Source organism: Erpetoichthys calabaricus, chromosome 8 (genome assembly GCF_900747795.2).
Source record: "Erpetoichthys calabaricus chromosome 8, fErpCal1.3, whole genome shotgun sequence".
Lineage (NCBI taxonomy): Eukaryota > Metazoa > Chordata > Cladistia > Polypteriformes > Polypteridae > Erpetoichthys > Erpetoichthys calabaricus.
This window is the reverse complement of record NC_041401.2, coordinates 88,228,875-88,247,358: the sequence shown is the minus strand read 5'-3', so window position 1 is coordinate 88,247,358 and position 18,484 is coordinate 88,228,875. Positions and strand designations below refer to the sequence as shown.

Genomic DNA, 18,484 nt, shown 5'->3' with positions numbered 1-18,484 from the left:
AGGCCCCTTCGACACCTTTTATTGGCTAACTAAAAAGATTACAATATGCAAGCTTTTGAGGCAACTCGGGCCCCTTGCCTGAGTTGCCTCGAAAGTTTGCATATTGTAATCTTTTTAGTTAGCCAATAAAAGGTGTCATTTTGCTTGGCTTTTCTCTACATTCACATAGCAGGCAAGTCCTGAGATTTCTGTCAGTGCTGCGCTGTGTTGACCAAGTATGCAAGGTGCTTTGATTTGAAATGAACTTTAAAGGTTTTTTTTTTGAGAAAACTGTCATTCTGCACCTTATGTTACATGTTTCAAATATTAATGAAGTGGTCCGCTTTAAAAATATTAATTTGACATCCCTGCTTTAGTTAGATATTTAGCGATTTACTGCTAAATCATAATTATTTTCAGTGATCTTGCGGTCCCCTAGTTGAGTATCACTGTATTAAGTACTTTGGGAGTGAGCAGTATGGCCATAATCCATTATGGTATAATGTATATCTGTATACCTTTCTGGCTAAAATGTATTTTTTAACCAATACCAAATGTATTACTGATTAATTGTGCAAACTGCCCCACCTTTTTATCTATTGAAATGCTGTTTAATGCTCTGCTTCTCAACTGATTCCATAGTAGGTACTCACCTTTGCCAAAGTTTTCAAACTCGCACGCTTATGTCTGGTGCCTTCACAAACACAGCATGAAAGGTAGCTTCTTCCTGACATCTCTTGCCGTTTAGTAATAATAATAATAAATAATAATTCATTACATTTATATAGTGCTTTTCTCAGTACTCAAAGCGCTATCCACACAGGGAGGAACCGGGAAGCGAACCCACAATCTTCCACAGTCTCCTTACTGCAAGGCAGCAGTACTACCACTGCACCACCTGTTTGCATTGGCTCGTCAATCAGGATCAACCATAAAGCAATCTGGGTAACATTATTACAGGTGTAGGTTCACTTGTTGCACACTGTTCATAAACAAGTCCATATACATTACTTTTAAGACAAAAAAGTAGTTATTGGGGTGCTACTGGCTGAGCAGAACGGATAAGCAACATACGTGTTGTAGTTAACAGCCAAAAACAGTGTTTACTAACCATTGAGCTTTGCATTTTCCATGAGCTTCACCAAACTATCTTTTCCCATTCAAAACGCAATCATGTGTTCCTTTTCCTGTCCAGGAAACATCCCTGTCTTCAGTCATTAGTCCACCCTATTGGCAATTGGTGGTATTCCCATGGTCCATCAGCCATTCTCAGTGTAGTGAAGAGCATGGAAGTTAGCATAATATTAATAAATACCGATTAAAAAAAAAAATGTGCTGGCTAATTTTCTATAACATCACCAAATTTCAGACACATTTGTCAAGGCATTTTGGAGATTTTGGGGTATTTTTCTTTCATTGTAGGGTTTATTTATTTTTTCCACGAAGTATTAATTTGACTTTTTTTTTAACTGGATACATAGTGCCCTAGATGTACCATCCTGTCAAATTTCAGCTTTTTAACTAAACTGGCAATATTATTTTTATTGGTGAGTGAGTGAACGAACTTTGTATTTATTTATCATCCATCCATTTTCCAACCCGCTGAATCCGAACACAGGGTCACGGGGGTTATCTGGAGCCAATCCCAGCCAACACAGGGCACAAGGCAGGAACCAATCCCAGGCAGGGTGCCAACCCACCGCAGGTATTTATTTATATAATATATATATCAGGTCAGATTAGATTGGGGAGCATCCACTGGTACAGCGGATTGCTGCACCCACCACATGACGAAACAGCTCAGGATCCTGGTTGGCAGCCCCCCCAGCCAAACGCACGGTCCAGTCCCACCCTCTGGAAATGACCATCTATCTGCTGCAGCCAGTTGTTATGTGGGTGTCCCCTTATCCTGTTCCAGCCACTCGTGTCCTCAACAATGTGGATACTGCCGTTTGGATCACCTTTGGGGAATTGCGACACATGGCCATAATGTCGTAACTGATGCTCCCTCACAATGCAGGTAATGTGCCTCATTCAGGACTCCGTTCATTTGACACAAAGTCAAACCAGTGGTACCCAAGGATTCTCCAAAGAGACATAGTACCAACAGAGTCCAGTCTTCGTTTCAGGTTATTGGATAGCATCCATGTCGCGCAACCATATAGCAAAACGGGAAGCACCTGGACTCTAAAGATTTAGACCTTCATCCTTTTGCAAATATATCGAGAGTGCCACACACCCCTTTCCAGCGACTTCATGATTCCCCCCATACTCTCCCAATCCATCTACTGACTTCATAGGAAGAGTCACCAGGGACATGAATGTCGCTGCTGAGGTAAGTAAACCTCTTGACAAGGTCGACACTCTCTCCACAGACAGACGCACTGCTGACAGATGTGCCCAAGAGGTCATTAAAGCCCTGGATTTTGGATTTTATCCAGGATACTTGCAAGCCCAGACACTCAGACTCCTCGTTCAGCCTATCAAGAACCCCGATCATAGTCTCCATTGACTTTACGAACATCACAGTATTGTTGGCAAAATCAAGATCAGTGAATCTTTCTTCACAGATGTCCCACAGCCGCTGGACCCCATGACCCCACCCAACACCCAGTGCATGCAAGCAATGAACAGAGTAGGAGCAAAAACATTCCAGATGAACCCTAGAATGAACATGGAAAAACGTAGAGGTTCTGCCTCTACTCTGCACAGGACTCACAGGCTCGAACCAATGGCTGAAGGACATAAGTCCGATCCTTATGATCTCACTTCCTGTCTCCACCTTTAAAAGCCTGCACCTTTTCCCTATTCCCTCAGTCTTGTTTGGGACTCGGTTGTATTATACACATCGGTTATACACATCAGTGCTGTATATTTTGAGAAAGCAACTTTGCAGCCAGGATGCCAAATTATACAGGTGGCTGCCCCAAACCTTTATATGACTCTGTCTCGAGTTTGTGACAATATATTATGATTACAAATGATATACAGTATGTGTGTGTGTGTGTATTATATCATTTGTAATATATACTGTGGACACGTGCTGATGACAAATTATCCGTTATCTTGTGCACTTTAACTGTACATCCCATCTAAATAAACTGAACTGTTTCTGGAAAGTGAAAACTTGGGAAATGGTAAAGACAAAGGTAACCATTAATCTGTTAATGTTCAATGCTCTGATTCAGTAAAACTACATATTATGAGTCTTCTGCAAAAACCAGAGAAAACAGATTCATTGGTAAATACTTTGCTCATGATAACTCTTCCCCTATTCTTTAACTGTGCAATTTAAAATACTATGCTTTTCATATGTTGTTTTAAAATAATAATAAAGTATTACTTTTCAGTCATGAAATGCTGCATGTAAAGTGCAAAACAAGAAATGTTAGTAAATGGTTTCATAAATGAATTATAGTAATAATTTGATGTTTTTCCATGTGTTTTGTAAACCTTTTTTTTTTCTTTTTCCAAATCGGTTAATTAATTGTCAGAACCTATCCTGGCAATACTGGGCCAGCTAATCAAAGGAGACACTCGCACAAAAATCAACAGTAACTAATTTTCGGACAATTTTGTATGTCAGTTTAAGCTAACCTGCACATGCTTTGGTATGTGGGAGGTACCCAAAGAAAACCTACACTGAAAGGGGAGATGATGTACAGATTTCACACTGTTCATGAATGGTAAACAGTGACAAGACACTCCTTGAGTAATGAAATGAATCCATTACCTATCATGCTGCCCATTTATAGTACTTATAAGAATTAATTATCGTAGAAGGAAGTGTACAATCATACTATCATAAGAAAACTTTTTAAGAATTTTATTTGAAATGATGTTATAACTACTGCATTACTAACAACCATGAACAGTTTTTTTGTATTCTTTTATTGTTTCAATACATTTTCTTATAAATACAATACCTCACGTGAGACATATTTGGAGTCCTTATATTTATTTCTAGTTCTCTACATTGTCTAATTTAGTGCTTTAATCCCAGATGAATACCATCGTTTGCTCTTTGAAAGCTAACACCTACACTTCAGAGGCCACTAGGCTGAATGAAGGAAAGAGGGCAAAGTGGAGAGAAGTGCTCGAAAAGTAATTTGCATTCCAGCGGTGGCTACTGACTACTACTGTGTGAGCCGACTCAGTAACTGTGTCAGGCATTTTGGCTCATGTAACCTATACTCTTGTGTCAGCTGTTTCCTGCCTTGCTACTGACAAGGACTCCCATTCATAACTCTTCCCTTTATCCTTTTCAATGAATAAGTAATTATTTGATATATAAAGCAGGATATTTGGAACTGGCTATTTAATGTGGCAGTGCTAGGAAACCAAATCTGCTGTTAGTGGCAATTTGAGAGGGGAATGTAACAATTCCAGCATGTCTGTAAGGCTATCTGCTTAGAGAGCTCTGTTTATTTGGCACATCTGTGAATCTTTTGTCCTGCTGAGTGACAGCACTGCAAGGGGTCACATTTACCTCCATTCTAGTGTGTATTGTAATATTTAATGGCAGACAAGGTTGAGAAGGACTGCAGGTAATCTGAACTTGCTTTTCCACAGAAACTGAGGCTAAGAGACAGCTTGATCCCCAGTATTGTGGTGTAACACACGCCATGACTTAGCATTTGTTTATGGGAGATAATCTTACTGATTATAGTGTAAAAAAAGGTGTAGTGAGCATATCGTGTTTTGAATGAGAAAGAAAAATCTTGAAAATGATCTTATTTTAATACACATAAATACGGATGGGTATATAGATATCATTAATTGACTCATACATTAATTCTACTAGTTCATTCTAAGTTTATTTCAACACCTTTCAGAAATGGTAAATAACAGTAAAATGTCACAGGTACCATTTTGACTCAAAGGGAAAATACAAGCGGATTTGCGTTTCATGCTTCACTGAAACTTTGTAAATGTTTCTGTGAAAAAACTTTCTTCAATTTATTCTATACACTTCAAAATTATCTTACGAGCAGTATTGTTTGTTTTTATCATTGAGAATATTCCTTGTATTTCCAAGATTAACAAAACGCTTAAATACATTTTTTACCTTTTAGTACTGTAACCAGTCTCATATGTTTAAAATCAATCCTAACAACTGTTATATTCTTCTGTTTTCACATTTGAGGGGCTGGTAAGTGTTTTTAAATATTTAACTATCCTAATATGTGATTGAGGAAGAATAAATCATTTTTTGTTGTCCCTTTGAAAAGTTGTATTCATATTTATTTATTACATGAGTGACAGAATTTGTTTTTAGCTTTTCCCTTATTTTTATATTTTATTTAAGTTTGTGTTTTCTGTCTTGTTTGTTAGCTCTCAAGCCCTTGCAGCTGCTGTCAGTGCAATTTTGAAAAGATAAAGGAGAAAGATGAAGATAGTTATGAAGGAAAAAGGCCACAAGTTCCTAAGATCTTCTTTGGAACACGGACACACAAGCAAATTGCTCAGATCACACGGGAGCTTCGCAGAACCACATATTCCTCTGTTCGGATGAGTATTTTGTCAAGTCGTGATCATACTTGTGTACATCCTGATGTTTTAGCTGGTGGAAACCGCAATGAGAAATGTAGAGAGCTTTTGGAATCAAAAGATGTAAGTGTCTCACTCAATTTTGTTTAGACTTAGATAATATTTTTTGCAGAAAGGTATTTTCTAGAAACAAATTATTCTATTGACTGTACTATGGAAATGTCCTTTTGGCAAAGCCAGCTTGCAGTTTTTTAGCAAGTGGAAAATCATGGTTCAGGAAAGGTCTAGAGCTCAGTTGTGAGTTGTAACATCTTACGTTTTACAAAGTTTAGAAGATTTTTTTCCTGTGCTTGTGCTCTTCCACATGCATGCATGGGTGCAGCTTTGGAATGTTTTTAAAGAAAAAAGCCTGAAATCATGTGTACATTGTATAGTGAAACAAAGCTCTGCATTTTACGATCATTTTTATTAAGAAGGAAAAAAATTGGAAAAACAATACAAATTATAAGAAGAAGCATATAGTAATATTAAAAGCATTAATGAAATAAAGTAAAACCTAAAGGGTTTAAGGGACTTAAAGTCTCCTACTATCGTCCGTGTAGGGCAAAGTGTCACTGTATATACAGTGTATAGACCACAGGATATCATCAATCATGCACCCTCATACTGGTAACTTTACCCTTGGTGTCAATGGATTTAGATGTGGCTTAGTTAATTTGACCAGCTGAGAACTTTGAATGGATAAGGTTCTAGAAGGTGGACATACAGCAGTGCATGTCATCTACAGTAGATGAGGAGATGTTCACTTAGTAAACAACAGATAAATGGCAGCAATTATATCAAATGCATTTTCCCCCAACAGTACGAACATGGGGTGTATCCAGCAAAATTAAAATATAGGGAAGAAGGGGTGAAGGAGAAATCAAGAGCTGGGGCCTCATGTATAACGCCGTGCGTAGAACTCACACTATAACATGGCGTAAGCACAAAAGCGGAATTGTGCGTACGCACAGAAAAATCCAGATGCAGGAATCTGTGCGCACGCAAAATTTCACGTTCTTCCACTACATAAATCCCGATCAGCGTGAAAAGTAACGCACGTGCACGCGCCTTCTGTTCCGCCCCAACTCCTCCCAGAATTACGCCTCCTTGAATATGCAAATCAATATAAATAGCCTTCTGTGAAAAGACAATGGGAAAAGCACAGGGGAAAATATAAGAATTTCAGCGAATACCAAGTGGAGGCAAAGGAAAAACGTACTATTTGTTGGTTTAAACAGTGGTATAATCAACAAAAGAAAGTTGATCGAGTGACAGAGTGTCGGAAAAACTCGAAAGATCAAATTGACAAAGTCGCACAGTGCCCGAAATAAAAAAGAAATCACATATCAAAGTCGCCGTGAAAAGGCAAGTCGTAGCCCACCGTCTGAGTGTCATATGAAAGCTTATTAGGGTACAAACAAAAAACATAGGCACACAGTGGGGAAAAAAGCACGAAATGTCAACTTTAATCTCGAAATTTCCACTTTAATCACATAGTTTATTTTGCCATTAAAGTAGAACATCATAAACTTCATCTTAAAATCGTTTATTTTACTAGTTTCTCAAGTAGCATGTTAAATGCTTTGTTCTGTGTTTGATCTTCTATGTGCTCTATGTGTGTGAATCACTACGTGCTTCCGTTCTTTCTCTTTCTCCGACAGGACACAGAATGCATTACATTCGAGATATTACAGCTCTCTGAATAATTAAAATACTGAGATGTATACGTGATATCATTTTCATGATGATAGGAATGAAAGCATGTTATTAAACATGGGAACACGGTGGCGCAGTGATTGTTCATATCTCACGCAAGAGGCTTGCTGCGCCATGTGCGACCTTCAATGAAATAATTTATTACAGAAGTACTGTCTCTTTCAAACGTACTAACCTCCAATTCCTGTCCATACTTTTCTTTCTCCAATCGCCACACAATCAGCTCTGTAATAGACGTTAAGCCATTTGTAAGCTTAGAACGCCGATTCTTCAAAACTTTTAAGGAACATTGAAATATCTTCGTAGTACATGTTTAATTATTCTATTCGTCTATCCTTCCAGTGTCGCGTCAGCACCAGCAAGAATACAGCGCAAGGCAGGAGCTATCCTTGAAGTAGCTATACGCTGCGGCACCGTGTCCTCACATGTTTAATTATTAACAATACAGATTATTTAAATGAAGTTAAAGTTTTATCTGTATACTATAAGCAACATATTTTGCTGCATTTCATCTTAAAAATGATATTGTCATCATACGCGCTTTATAAAGTAGTGCAGGTTGTGCAATATTATAACTGTAGTATAAGTTTACAGTGAGGTGATTGTACTTATAAGTACAAACAGCTCTACAAGGAGCACTTGATGGACTGATTGAGTGCGTTTATAGTTATTGGGATGAAACTGTTTCTGAAACGCGAGGTCCATACAGAAAAGGCTTTGACGCTTTTTGCCGTGGTTGAGGTAGTGTGTAGCCTACTTGAAACTGTATACCGATAATTCTCTTTCCGATCATCTGCTGCTGTGATTCACACTCCGATATAGTGATATAAATACTCCGAGTGGTGCAGTGAGAGTAATATGGAAAAAGATGATCCGCAGTGGTAACCCTTAACGGGAACAGCAAAAAGAAGAACAAGATGCAGTGAGCGTAACAACGCTAAAGCAGTTATGGTATTTGGAATACTATGGCTATTCCCTGGCCCATTATATTGTCAGGAATGTGGAGCTAAGAAAGAAAGGATGAGCAAACAGTAGTTTGACCATTCTGTGGACCATTATATTGTTACAGGTTAATTACAATCAGATGCATTAAATTTATGAACGATATGCGGTTAATTTCAGTGTATTTGATAAAGCCGCCGCCGTGGATGTGGATCTAAGAAAGGGTGATCACACAGGAACAGTAGCACTGCTTTGACGCTGGGTGCCGCCAGTCTGCAAAACCGAGCGGAGAAATTGCGTACGCCAAGGTATGAGTTACCGTGGAAATGTGCGTGGCTTTACGCCAAGTTTAGGTTTTATACATCGCGATTTGAGCGTGGAAAGGTTCGTACGCAACATTTCTGTGCGTACGCACCGTTTATACATGAGGCCCCAGATGATGATAACAAAACAACAAAAAAAAACAACATCTCTGTCCAGTGGACTAAGGGAATAAGATATGGGCAAATCAATATATAAAAAAATGCTGTAAGAAGGAACAAGAGTTGTAATATGGGTCCTATAGCACAATGCCCTTGAAATGCCTAGTATAGTCTGTAAACCAAGGGGCCAAAACTGTCACTTTTTTTTAATTTTTTTTTTTATTTAAGTCTTGCACGCTTTAGAAGAAAGCTGTTAGGCATTCATATTTGCAACAGGATGTGCGTGTGATTCCAGGGCTTAGCTAGTTTAGCAGGAGTGCTCTGTACTTGAGGGAAGGCAGCCTGATCAGTGCTTCACAAATAAAATTTGAGTGGGAAGAGTGCAGGGTATATTTTTAGCACCATTCGACTGTGGTGCTTGCAGACTCCAAGCGCCCATAGTTTCTTACTTTTTTCATTGGTGTTTCAGGCAGCTCACTGTCCTTAAAATGGTTGTTCACTGTGGCCTCACAAGTTGGAGTTCTTTTGTGACTTTGCCAGGTATGCCCATTTTAATGGGTTCCCTGAACCCTCTCATTTGTGTGATGGAATGTCAGGTTATGCTGTGGGTGACTGATCCACACGCTTATGCAACTTGACAGTGACGCAATATTTTTCATTCAACATTCGTTTTCCTAACCCACTTTTCCTGGATCCTATCCTTGAGGTGTTACAGTTTACATAACCTATGCAGTAAGATTCTGGTGCCAAACATGGAAAGTGGTGATGTGGCTATGCTTGCCACAATGCTTGAATTGGGCCGGTATCAGAGGTGCTCGATGTTTGAAGTGGACACCACCCTTCCTTCAGTATCATTTACTGTACTAATATACACATGCTCCAACCTCCAAGGAGGAACAAGACACAGACTTCTTCTTTCGGCCTCTCCTGTTAGGGGTTACCACAGCGGATCACCTTTTTCCATATCCTTTTGTCCTCTGCATCCTGCTTTGTTACACCCACCACCTGCATGTCCTCTCACCACATCCAAAAACCTCCTCTTAGGGCTTCCTCTTTTCCTCTTGCCTGGCAGCTCTATCCTTAACATCCTTCTCCCAATATACTCATCATCTCTCCTCTGCACATGTCCAAACCAACGCAATCTCGCCACTCTAACTTTCACTCCCAGCCGTCCAACTTGAGCTGAACCTCTAATGTACTCATTTCTAATCCTATCCATCCTTGTCACACCCAATGCAAATCTTAACATCTTTAACTCTGCTACCTCCAGCTCTATCTCCTGCTTTCTGGTCAGTGCCTCCGTCTCCAACCCATATAACATAACATAGCTAGTCTCACTACCATCCTGTAGACCTTCCCTTTACTCTTGCTGATACCTAAACAGAGTTATTTGTTTCCACTGAAAGCACTGTTCCCAGGCAAATAAGAATGTAATTGAACTGTGTGTACAAGATACTAAATTTAAAATAAACTGATTAAATTATATATCAAAGCAGTGCCTTGCATTTTTTTAAACTCAGTTGTCCTCCTGCATGCACATCATACATTGCAAGCTTACAGTACCAATCAACCGTCAGCTTTATGTGGCATGTTTTTTGTATGCATGATAAGAAAAGGCAAAGTTTTCACTATAGCCAAGCCACAATCAAACACAATGAAGTATGATTTTGTTCTATAATGCATGCTAAATCACTTTTTTTTTTGTTCAAAGACTGAAATTATGGTAGATGACAGTACAGAAATCCATTTCTCACTTTTAAGGTTGTTTTTAAAAAGTGGAAGATGAAAGTTTCTGAGTTAACTGCTGAACAAAATAAAATACCAGTAAATTGGTTGCTGGTAAAACATTCTACACTGTGTGGTGGTATCAATATCTCTGGATACTGAGAAGGCCTGCAAGACAAGATTCAGCCATGAATATCATACCATGTGTTTTTTAGGGCACACTTGTGTACTGTTTCACTCCCAGTCACACAGGGCTAAGTTATAAGTAAAAAATAAATCTACCTTGCTCTAGGGATGTAATGATACCAGGATTGAATTTTAAAGTCTGATGGACATGGGAACTCCCAGTGTAACAAAAAATGGGGTAAATGTTATTTCAACATAGGGTTTATAAAGGTTGATATCAACATGGACTACCTAATTTATCTTGCAGTATGCACATTCCAGATGTATTCGCTAACATTTTCTCTCCAGTAATGGAAAAATCACTATTTATTAAATATAAAAATAAACATTATTATATCTGTACTGTTGAATTAATGAATCCCAAGATAATTCAGAATTTTGTAATTTAAACAAATTTTAAATCTATTTTTGCAACAACATGCGTTTAGTATCTGGTTTGTCAGAGAATCGCTCTGTTCAGTTTATAACATTTGCAATTCTAAGATTTCATCATTAGCTGATTATTGCTGTTTAGTATGTTTTTAAATGAGTCAAATTGATTCAATTTTCATATGTCACAATATCCTGGAAATTTTAATTTTCCAAATCTGTTCCTCCTTTTATTATTTATGTATTTTTTTACATTTGCCCAAAGTTTAGTTTCCTGCATGAAATCAATCTTGTCAGCTTTACACAGTCCATTATTTCAGAACTCCTTTAAAACATTCTTTGTTGTGCTCAGCTTGTGTTCTAGTTTAGAAGTAAAATATTAACTGGACCTGCAGTTCAACTGGTAGACTGTATCACACTCAACCAACGTAACTTTTAAATATATGACGTGTGCTTTCAATATGCTTGTCATATTTTGAGGATTATATGAATGGACATTAGTGTGGATTCAAAAACAAAACGAATTACATAAATTTAGGATTTGCATATCTGTGTTTAGTAATGAAGTCTGTTTTGCCTGTCCTGGTAACTGGCACTAAATACATTTTATTGTAGTATTAACAAATGGAGCAGCTCCTTTCATCCTCCGTATAGGTAAAGCACATAGCCACTTTGTCTGAAAGTTGCCTTGACGTTTACTTGGTACAGTTGTTCACACTGCCAGAGCGCATATTATTACATGCATAACAGTGCATGATGTATGCTACATTTCCCTTGAAACTGCAAACTATATAAACCAGTTAGAAAATTGATGGATGTTTCAAAGCACATCCATAGATGTGTTCAATGTAATCAGAGAATGAATGCAAAGCCTCCTTGCTTTTTAGGGTCTGTATAGGACACGGTATTAAAAACCGATTCATCACACCAACATTACAACAGTTTGTAATGAAACAGTCATTGGTAGATGAGCACTGAACATCAAAGTCTGGCTGTGGTACTGCAGGTGGATGTTGGCTGTTGTAACAGTTCCACTGGAGCTAACTGATCAGACTGACCCTCAATCACAAAAGAAATGACAATTTGTGAACTTTGCCATATACTCCCAAAATAACTATTAAAAGTCAGTCAGTTTAAATATTTTTCCTTCCAGTATTTTCTATACAAATAATTATAGATAAAATGAGGGTTATACAGATAAATGAATAAACAAAAATAGGAGAGATCATACTTAAAGTTTGTACTTATTCTATGTAGTTACATATATAAGCTTATTTGCTACACGGCTAAAGAGAGCAACACAAACTAAGCACAAAATTAACCCTTTTCTGATTTTTATATACAACATTTATACAGTATTTATCCATATTATATAAAACTGAGTTATGACCAGTTAGGGTTTGCTGCCCATTATTTAATTGGATTTTCCTTATAGGAGCTGTGATGAACTTGAGCTAACTTTGGAAAGTATGCAAATATGACAGTACTACTTAAGTGTACTACTAGTTTATTGTTAATATAATGTATAGCTTGCTTAAGAGGTAACATTGATATTCTAACTAAATAAAAGTTGAAGAGCTGATTGGCTCATCAACGTCTACAGGTTGGGAGGATTCTAACATAGGTTTTATCTGACCATGTGCACATACTAAAGTTATTCACTGACATTTTACATTTAGTACCTGAAAAATAAGTACTCCTTAAAATAAACACATAGCAGTACAACATAGAGGTGCAAGATTATGACAAAAGTAATTATTAACAATTATTGCTGCTGACTAGAACGTTCATTTTGCAGTGAACCACTTAAAAAGTGCTAATGTGAAATTGTTCAACAGTGTAATAGTAAGTTTTTTAAAATGTAGTGTTTAATATTCTTTTTTTATTTTTATTATAAAGATGCGGTAAAAATTAAGTATAGCACAAACATTCCTTCTTTTTAGTTTTCAAAATAATTGTTACTTCTTTAAAAAAAAACTATCACACCAGCACTCAACATTCAAACATGTAAAATATGGGGGAAAAAATGAGTATGTTAAATTGGGGTTCTGCTTTATTTAGAATACAAAAGTTGACTGTGTATATAAAAATCAAAATACATAATAAAATCTTAAATTGTAGTAATGCAATATTAAGACATTATTTAACCACAGCCTGAAAGTTCCATTATACAGGTGTGTAAACAACATTAATAGCATTACTATACAGCAAGCTCGAGAAATACTGTGATGGTAACTTTCCGTTCCATGCTGCTCCCACAGCTTTGTTGTCCAGTTTAGACTCAGTCCATCAGTAGCTGCATCACTGTTTTTAAGGAAACTATTGTAATAAAAGGCACACGACATATAAAGATGCAGTATTGTAAGTGTCTGCTTTTCAGTATAAATAGCAACATAATGAACTGTTAAGCTCAGACATGCTTTCATAGCTCTACTTAATCACACGTGTTGCGTTTATCCACACTTGCTTGGGATCTATTTCAGTTTGAAATAAAGTAAAAGCAGTCCATCTACGAGCAGAGTTTTAATTTGAGCTTTGCCTTTGGACAAATAAAACATGATGGCTTCTTTTATTTGAATTTGCTTTCGATAGCTTGCTTGACACAGTTAAACAGGTAATGATTATCTGTGTTGTGCACTTAATATTACTGGGATGTGGTGCAGCAAGCCTATCTTTAATGCACTTTTCCCATAATGAACTAAGTGAGTGGATTTTAGATTGTTGTATAAATGTTTGCTTGTAGTGCTGCAACAGTTCGCACACCGTGCCTTTTTAATTAACATCCTTGCAAAGAAAATAATTTCAAATTATGGACAGTTCTCTCCATTTTGGTACTAAAACATCTAAAAAAAAATGTTAAGTGACCTAGGTTCAGCATTACTTTTCATTCTTATTGGAGGCTGCTGCAAACATCAGAAATCAGTGCACATTTTTCAAATGATGATGTTAAGGATCAGACTTCTAAAAAATTTTTTTAGCATGGTCACTGGTAATTCTTCATATGATATGAGTGCCTCTGATTTACTAGTGCTCCCATGCTTAGTGAATGTATCTGTGCTTGATTACAACACTCATTTGTTGCTTAAATCAGTCTGTAACTGGGCAATACTTGTTAATGAAAGTAGTAAATGGAATACAATATTTGTCATTTTGTGTGATTGCAGCTGCCGTAATTGTAATCTTGATTAATGTACGATTAATTTTGCAGCCCTAGTGCCACATGAATGATCTCATGTTATCATTTAAAACTCCTGGTTAGGGTCACAGCACACTGCTTTTGTAACAATGCACTTTTTAAATCCGTTTTGTCTGCATGCTGAAATTATCAGTGATTTCAGGGATTTCTGTTTCCATTAGTACATGGAGAAGGCATTAGCTGCTTAATAACACATATTTAATGAATGTCAAATTTATATTTCAATTGTCAGAAAACAATGATGCTTTAATTTTTCAAATCTCTTTTTTTTTTTTTTGCATTACAGTAATCCCTCACTTATCGCGGGAGATAGGTTCCAAGGCCGACTGCGATAACTGAATTTCCGTGAAGTAGGGACACCATATTTATTTAATTATTTAACGTGTATTTGGACGTTTTTAAACCCTCCCTGTATTGTTTACAACCCACCATTTGCTCTATTAATAACGGACAACTGCTAAGCAATATGAAATCGGTAGATAAGTTTACACTTACTGTATAGCGAAGTACATGTAGCAGCTTGTAGGCGGTCATGACGTCGTCGACCTTGTTGCAAAGATTCCTAAAGCAGATTCCATTCAGACTACTGCCTTATCACGTCCACTTGCAACTCGTTTTGCGCCCTGGTTAAAGGACACTGCGGCCGTAGATCTTATATGCTTTTCCTCCTTTTTAAATAAAAAGAATCGTGGACTCATTGATGCTGTAATGGTGTAGCTGTTCCCTTCCTTCAACATATCCAAAACGTTTACCTTTTCTGCAATCATTTGCATCTTCTGCTGGCGCTTGGACACAGCCCCTGAATCAGTAGCACGTTAATGCTGAATGAGTGAGATGAGACTTCCTGGTTAATGCAACACTCCGTTGCTGAGCCAATCAGCAGCACACAGGAACTTAACTGCGTGCTCTGATTGGGTAGCTTCTCAGCCATCCGCCAATAGCATCTCTTGTATGAAATCAACTGGGCAAACCAACTGAGATAGCAAGTACCAGAAGTAAAAAGACGCACTGTCCGCAGAAACCCGCGAAGCAGCAAAAAATCCGCGTTATATATTTAGATATGCTTACATATAAAATCCGCGAAGTCGTGAATCCACGAAAAGTGAACCGCAAAGTAGCGAGGGATTACTGTACTCCCAACTTTAAGGCAGCATTCACGAAACCAAGCTTGTCAGGTGAAGATTATTTTTATTTCAAGATTCTGTTGTGCTTGTCTTTTTCATGTATGTGATCATAATTTGTTATTAGTTACATCCGTGTACATCAAGTTCAACTCATCTTAACTGTAATGAGTTGCAGTTTTGTGAAACTCAAATAAAAATTGCATTTTTTAAAACTACGCTGCAATTAAAAAAAAAAAAAATTGCTTCTGCTCTCAAGCCAAACAAAAAAGTTCTAAACAGGGAGAGAGGAACCATTAAACCCCTTGCTTTTAGTGACCAAATAATTATTCTTAATATTTATAAAGTGTATTAAAAAAAAAAAAAAAAAATCCAAAAACTAAACAAGAAACCAAATAGGGTTTCATACAAAAACTTGACCTAAAGGAAGTATGTAAGCAAAGTGAAAATAACTAGTAAAAGCCAGAGAATCAAATCAAGAGCAATTACAAATTCAGAAATAAAAAAATGAGCTGAACTATATGAGTGGGAAAACTGAACAAAGGTGCCGCTGCCTTATTTCACATTGAAGGTGGTTCCTACAGCTGCAGTAGTAGATGGCAGTGCCAACCATACATTTCACATACAAAGGACAAGGACAATGTCTAAAAGGATTTTATTCAAATTACCTTTTACACACAAGTATTCTAGTCACTTTATAAAAAAAAAAAAAACTACAATTTAAAAAAAGGCAAAAAATGCCGAGATGGTCATAAACAATTTCAATATGAGGTGTCATAAACAAAAATAAATCTCTCTATTATAATAAAAAATCCTGGGAGGGAAAGACGGGAGACGAGACGTGATTTTCATGTTAAGATCACGGAAGACACTTAAAAGACCTGCGAGACAAAAGAAAACGACCACGGAGCATCTCGCGGGGACCTTAAACATGAGACTTTGTGCCAAGAGATTGAATTGAACCATCTCGCAATGATATACAACATGAGATTCTTGCAAGACACACCCTACTTACAACCAATACCAAATAAGACAACGGGCAGCAAAACATTCAGTCGTCTAAAGGATCTGAGCACACACAGATACAGGGTCTCAGCGCATATAAAGCGTATAAGGACAATATGTTATAAATGAAATGTGAATGACTAAGCGAAGAAGAAAGCAGCTCAGAGAAAAGAGACTCAAAAGCATTGGAGAGAAAAAGAATAATCTAGATGCAAATTCAGAAAATAAGGAAAGTAATTATCAGCCCAGAACAAGTGGAATTGAAAAAAGCATGTCCAATTGAGCTGAGAAGTAAAAAACAGAGTTAAAGAGACAGTAGAACTTCATAAAGACGTTCACGCTATACACATGCAGAGCAGGTTAGAGATTATGAAAGCAGTGGAATTTGAAAGGCTCAAAAAAAAAAAAAAAATTGGTGCGATACACATGTGGAGAAAGTTAAAGAATATAAAAGTAGGAAAATTAGAAAGTTTAAAAAAAAAAAAAAAGTAAAGATCGCAGTAACGCAAACAGAAATTGTTACTCGAAAAAGGGAAAATAATCACCACGGACCAGGTGTCATTGGGAAAAAAAAGCAGGACAAAGCGAGGTCAGAAAAAAAAAAGAGTAGAAAACAAAGTAAAATGTCATAATGAGGTTAAAAAACAAGGGGGCCAAACACATGCAGAGCAGGTTAGAGATAATGAAAACTGGAATTCAAAAGAGTAAAAAAAAAATGTAGGCGCGATACACATGCTGAGCAAGATACAGAATATGAAAGCAGAAATAAACGACAGTGTCAAAACAAAGACAGTAAACATTGAATTATCGCAAAAAAAGAGAAATTATTACTCAGAGAAATAACGAAAAGGAGAATAGAGATTGAATATATGGACATAGGTGATATGTTAGAAGTATGTAAATATTGTAAGGCTTTGAAGTTTAAGTCAGAGAATTTCAAAAACGGGGTTTACCTCTTACGCATTTATTGGTTACTTTGCAAAAAAAAATATTAACTGCTGATGATGTAGATCGTTTTGTCTGCGCTGAAATTCCAAACAGAGAAATCGATCCTGAATTATGGTACAAAGTCATTAAACACATGTCTCACTGACCTCATTTAAAAGATTCAGCATATTGGGACTCAAAAGATTCCAAATATTGTTTTTACATAAGTTCTGAAATAAAAGTGAAACTAATGAAATAGCAACAATTCAAAGAAAAAAAAATCTTAAAAGTGTGTATCCGGAAAACCAAAGATGGGGGTTGGCGAGCGAAGCGAGCTGGGGGCGAAGCTCCCTAGTAATAATAATAGTAATAAATAGCCCATAAATCATTCTGGGAGAAACAAAAAAAAACTTATTGATCAAAATGTGAATATTTAATTTAGATTCAAAAAGTAAAATGATTGAACTTGTCTAATGGAAAGAGGGTAAAAAATTTTAAGAGTTTTGAATATAATCAAATAATTAAAGGCTCTGAGAGCTTTATACCTGTAAGTTGGGATGGATAATAGATGGGTATAAGCAGAGTGAAGAGTTGTGCTTGGCACATAAGAGCTAATTAAATCTGATTTAATAGGTCCATGTCATTCCATGAAAAACTTCAAAAGTGAATATTGTGGAACTTGACCCGGACACAGACAGGCAGACACGTTTAAATTACCCCACACACGTTTATTGTGGTCTTCCATATTTACAATACTGCTCACAACCCCAGTACCCCAAAGTTCTGGCCAACACAATGCCTTTTCTTCAGGCCGCCTCCTTCTCTCCTCCAGAGACCTGTGTGTCTTTGAAATCATTTGCTTTGTGTAACGCATTGCAGATCATAACACTAGATTTTCCTCATATTTCAAATATGAGCTGGGCCACACATGTGCCTGGCCAATGTGGAGGTTTTAACATGTAAATTAAATTTCTAGTTTGGAATGAGCTTTTAGCCACAGGTACAGAGATACAGTAGCCACATGTTATAAAACTTATTGCTGCTTTTACGTCCTCATTCCCAGTGGAGCCTAGATAAGCACCTTCTAACTTAGACCTTAAAATGTATAGACTAGTTTGAAAATGGATGGATGTTGGACATATAACTTTAGCCCTGCCCATTACTTTCACAGGATGGAGGCAAATCACTACTAACTCCTGCATTCAAATGTATGGTGCTTTAAGTTCATATCATTGCAGCTGATTGGTCAGATCATCAAGGTATGCATCAAAGCATTTCTGAAATCGTTTAACAGTGGGATAAAATGGCAGTAACAAAAGCCTATTTTGTCACCAAAGAGCAACAAATCTTTATTAAATTAAACT

At 37.0% G+C, this 18,484-nt stretch overlaps 1 protein-coding gene across 2 annotated transcripts in view; it reads left to right on the top strand.

The window, feature by feature from the left end:
* The window catches only part of brip1 (BRCA1 interacting helicase 1), a 212,975-nt gene that overhangs the window by 36,919 nt on the left and 157,572 nt on the right, over nucleotides 1-18,484 (top strand). For both annotated transcript variants that reach the window (XM_028807058.2, XM_028807059.2), the window contains exon 7: nucleotides 5,314-5,592. In XM_028807058.2, coding sequence (XP_028662891.2) covers nucleotides 5,314-5,592 — 279 coding nt within the window. The remainder of the gene's footprint in view (nucleotides 1-5,313; nucleotides 5,593-18,484) is intronic.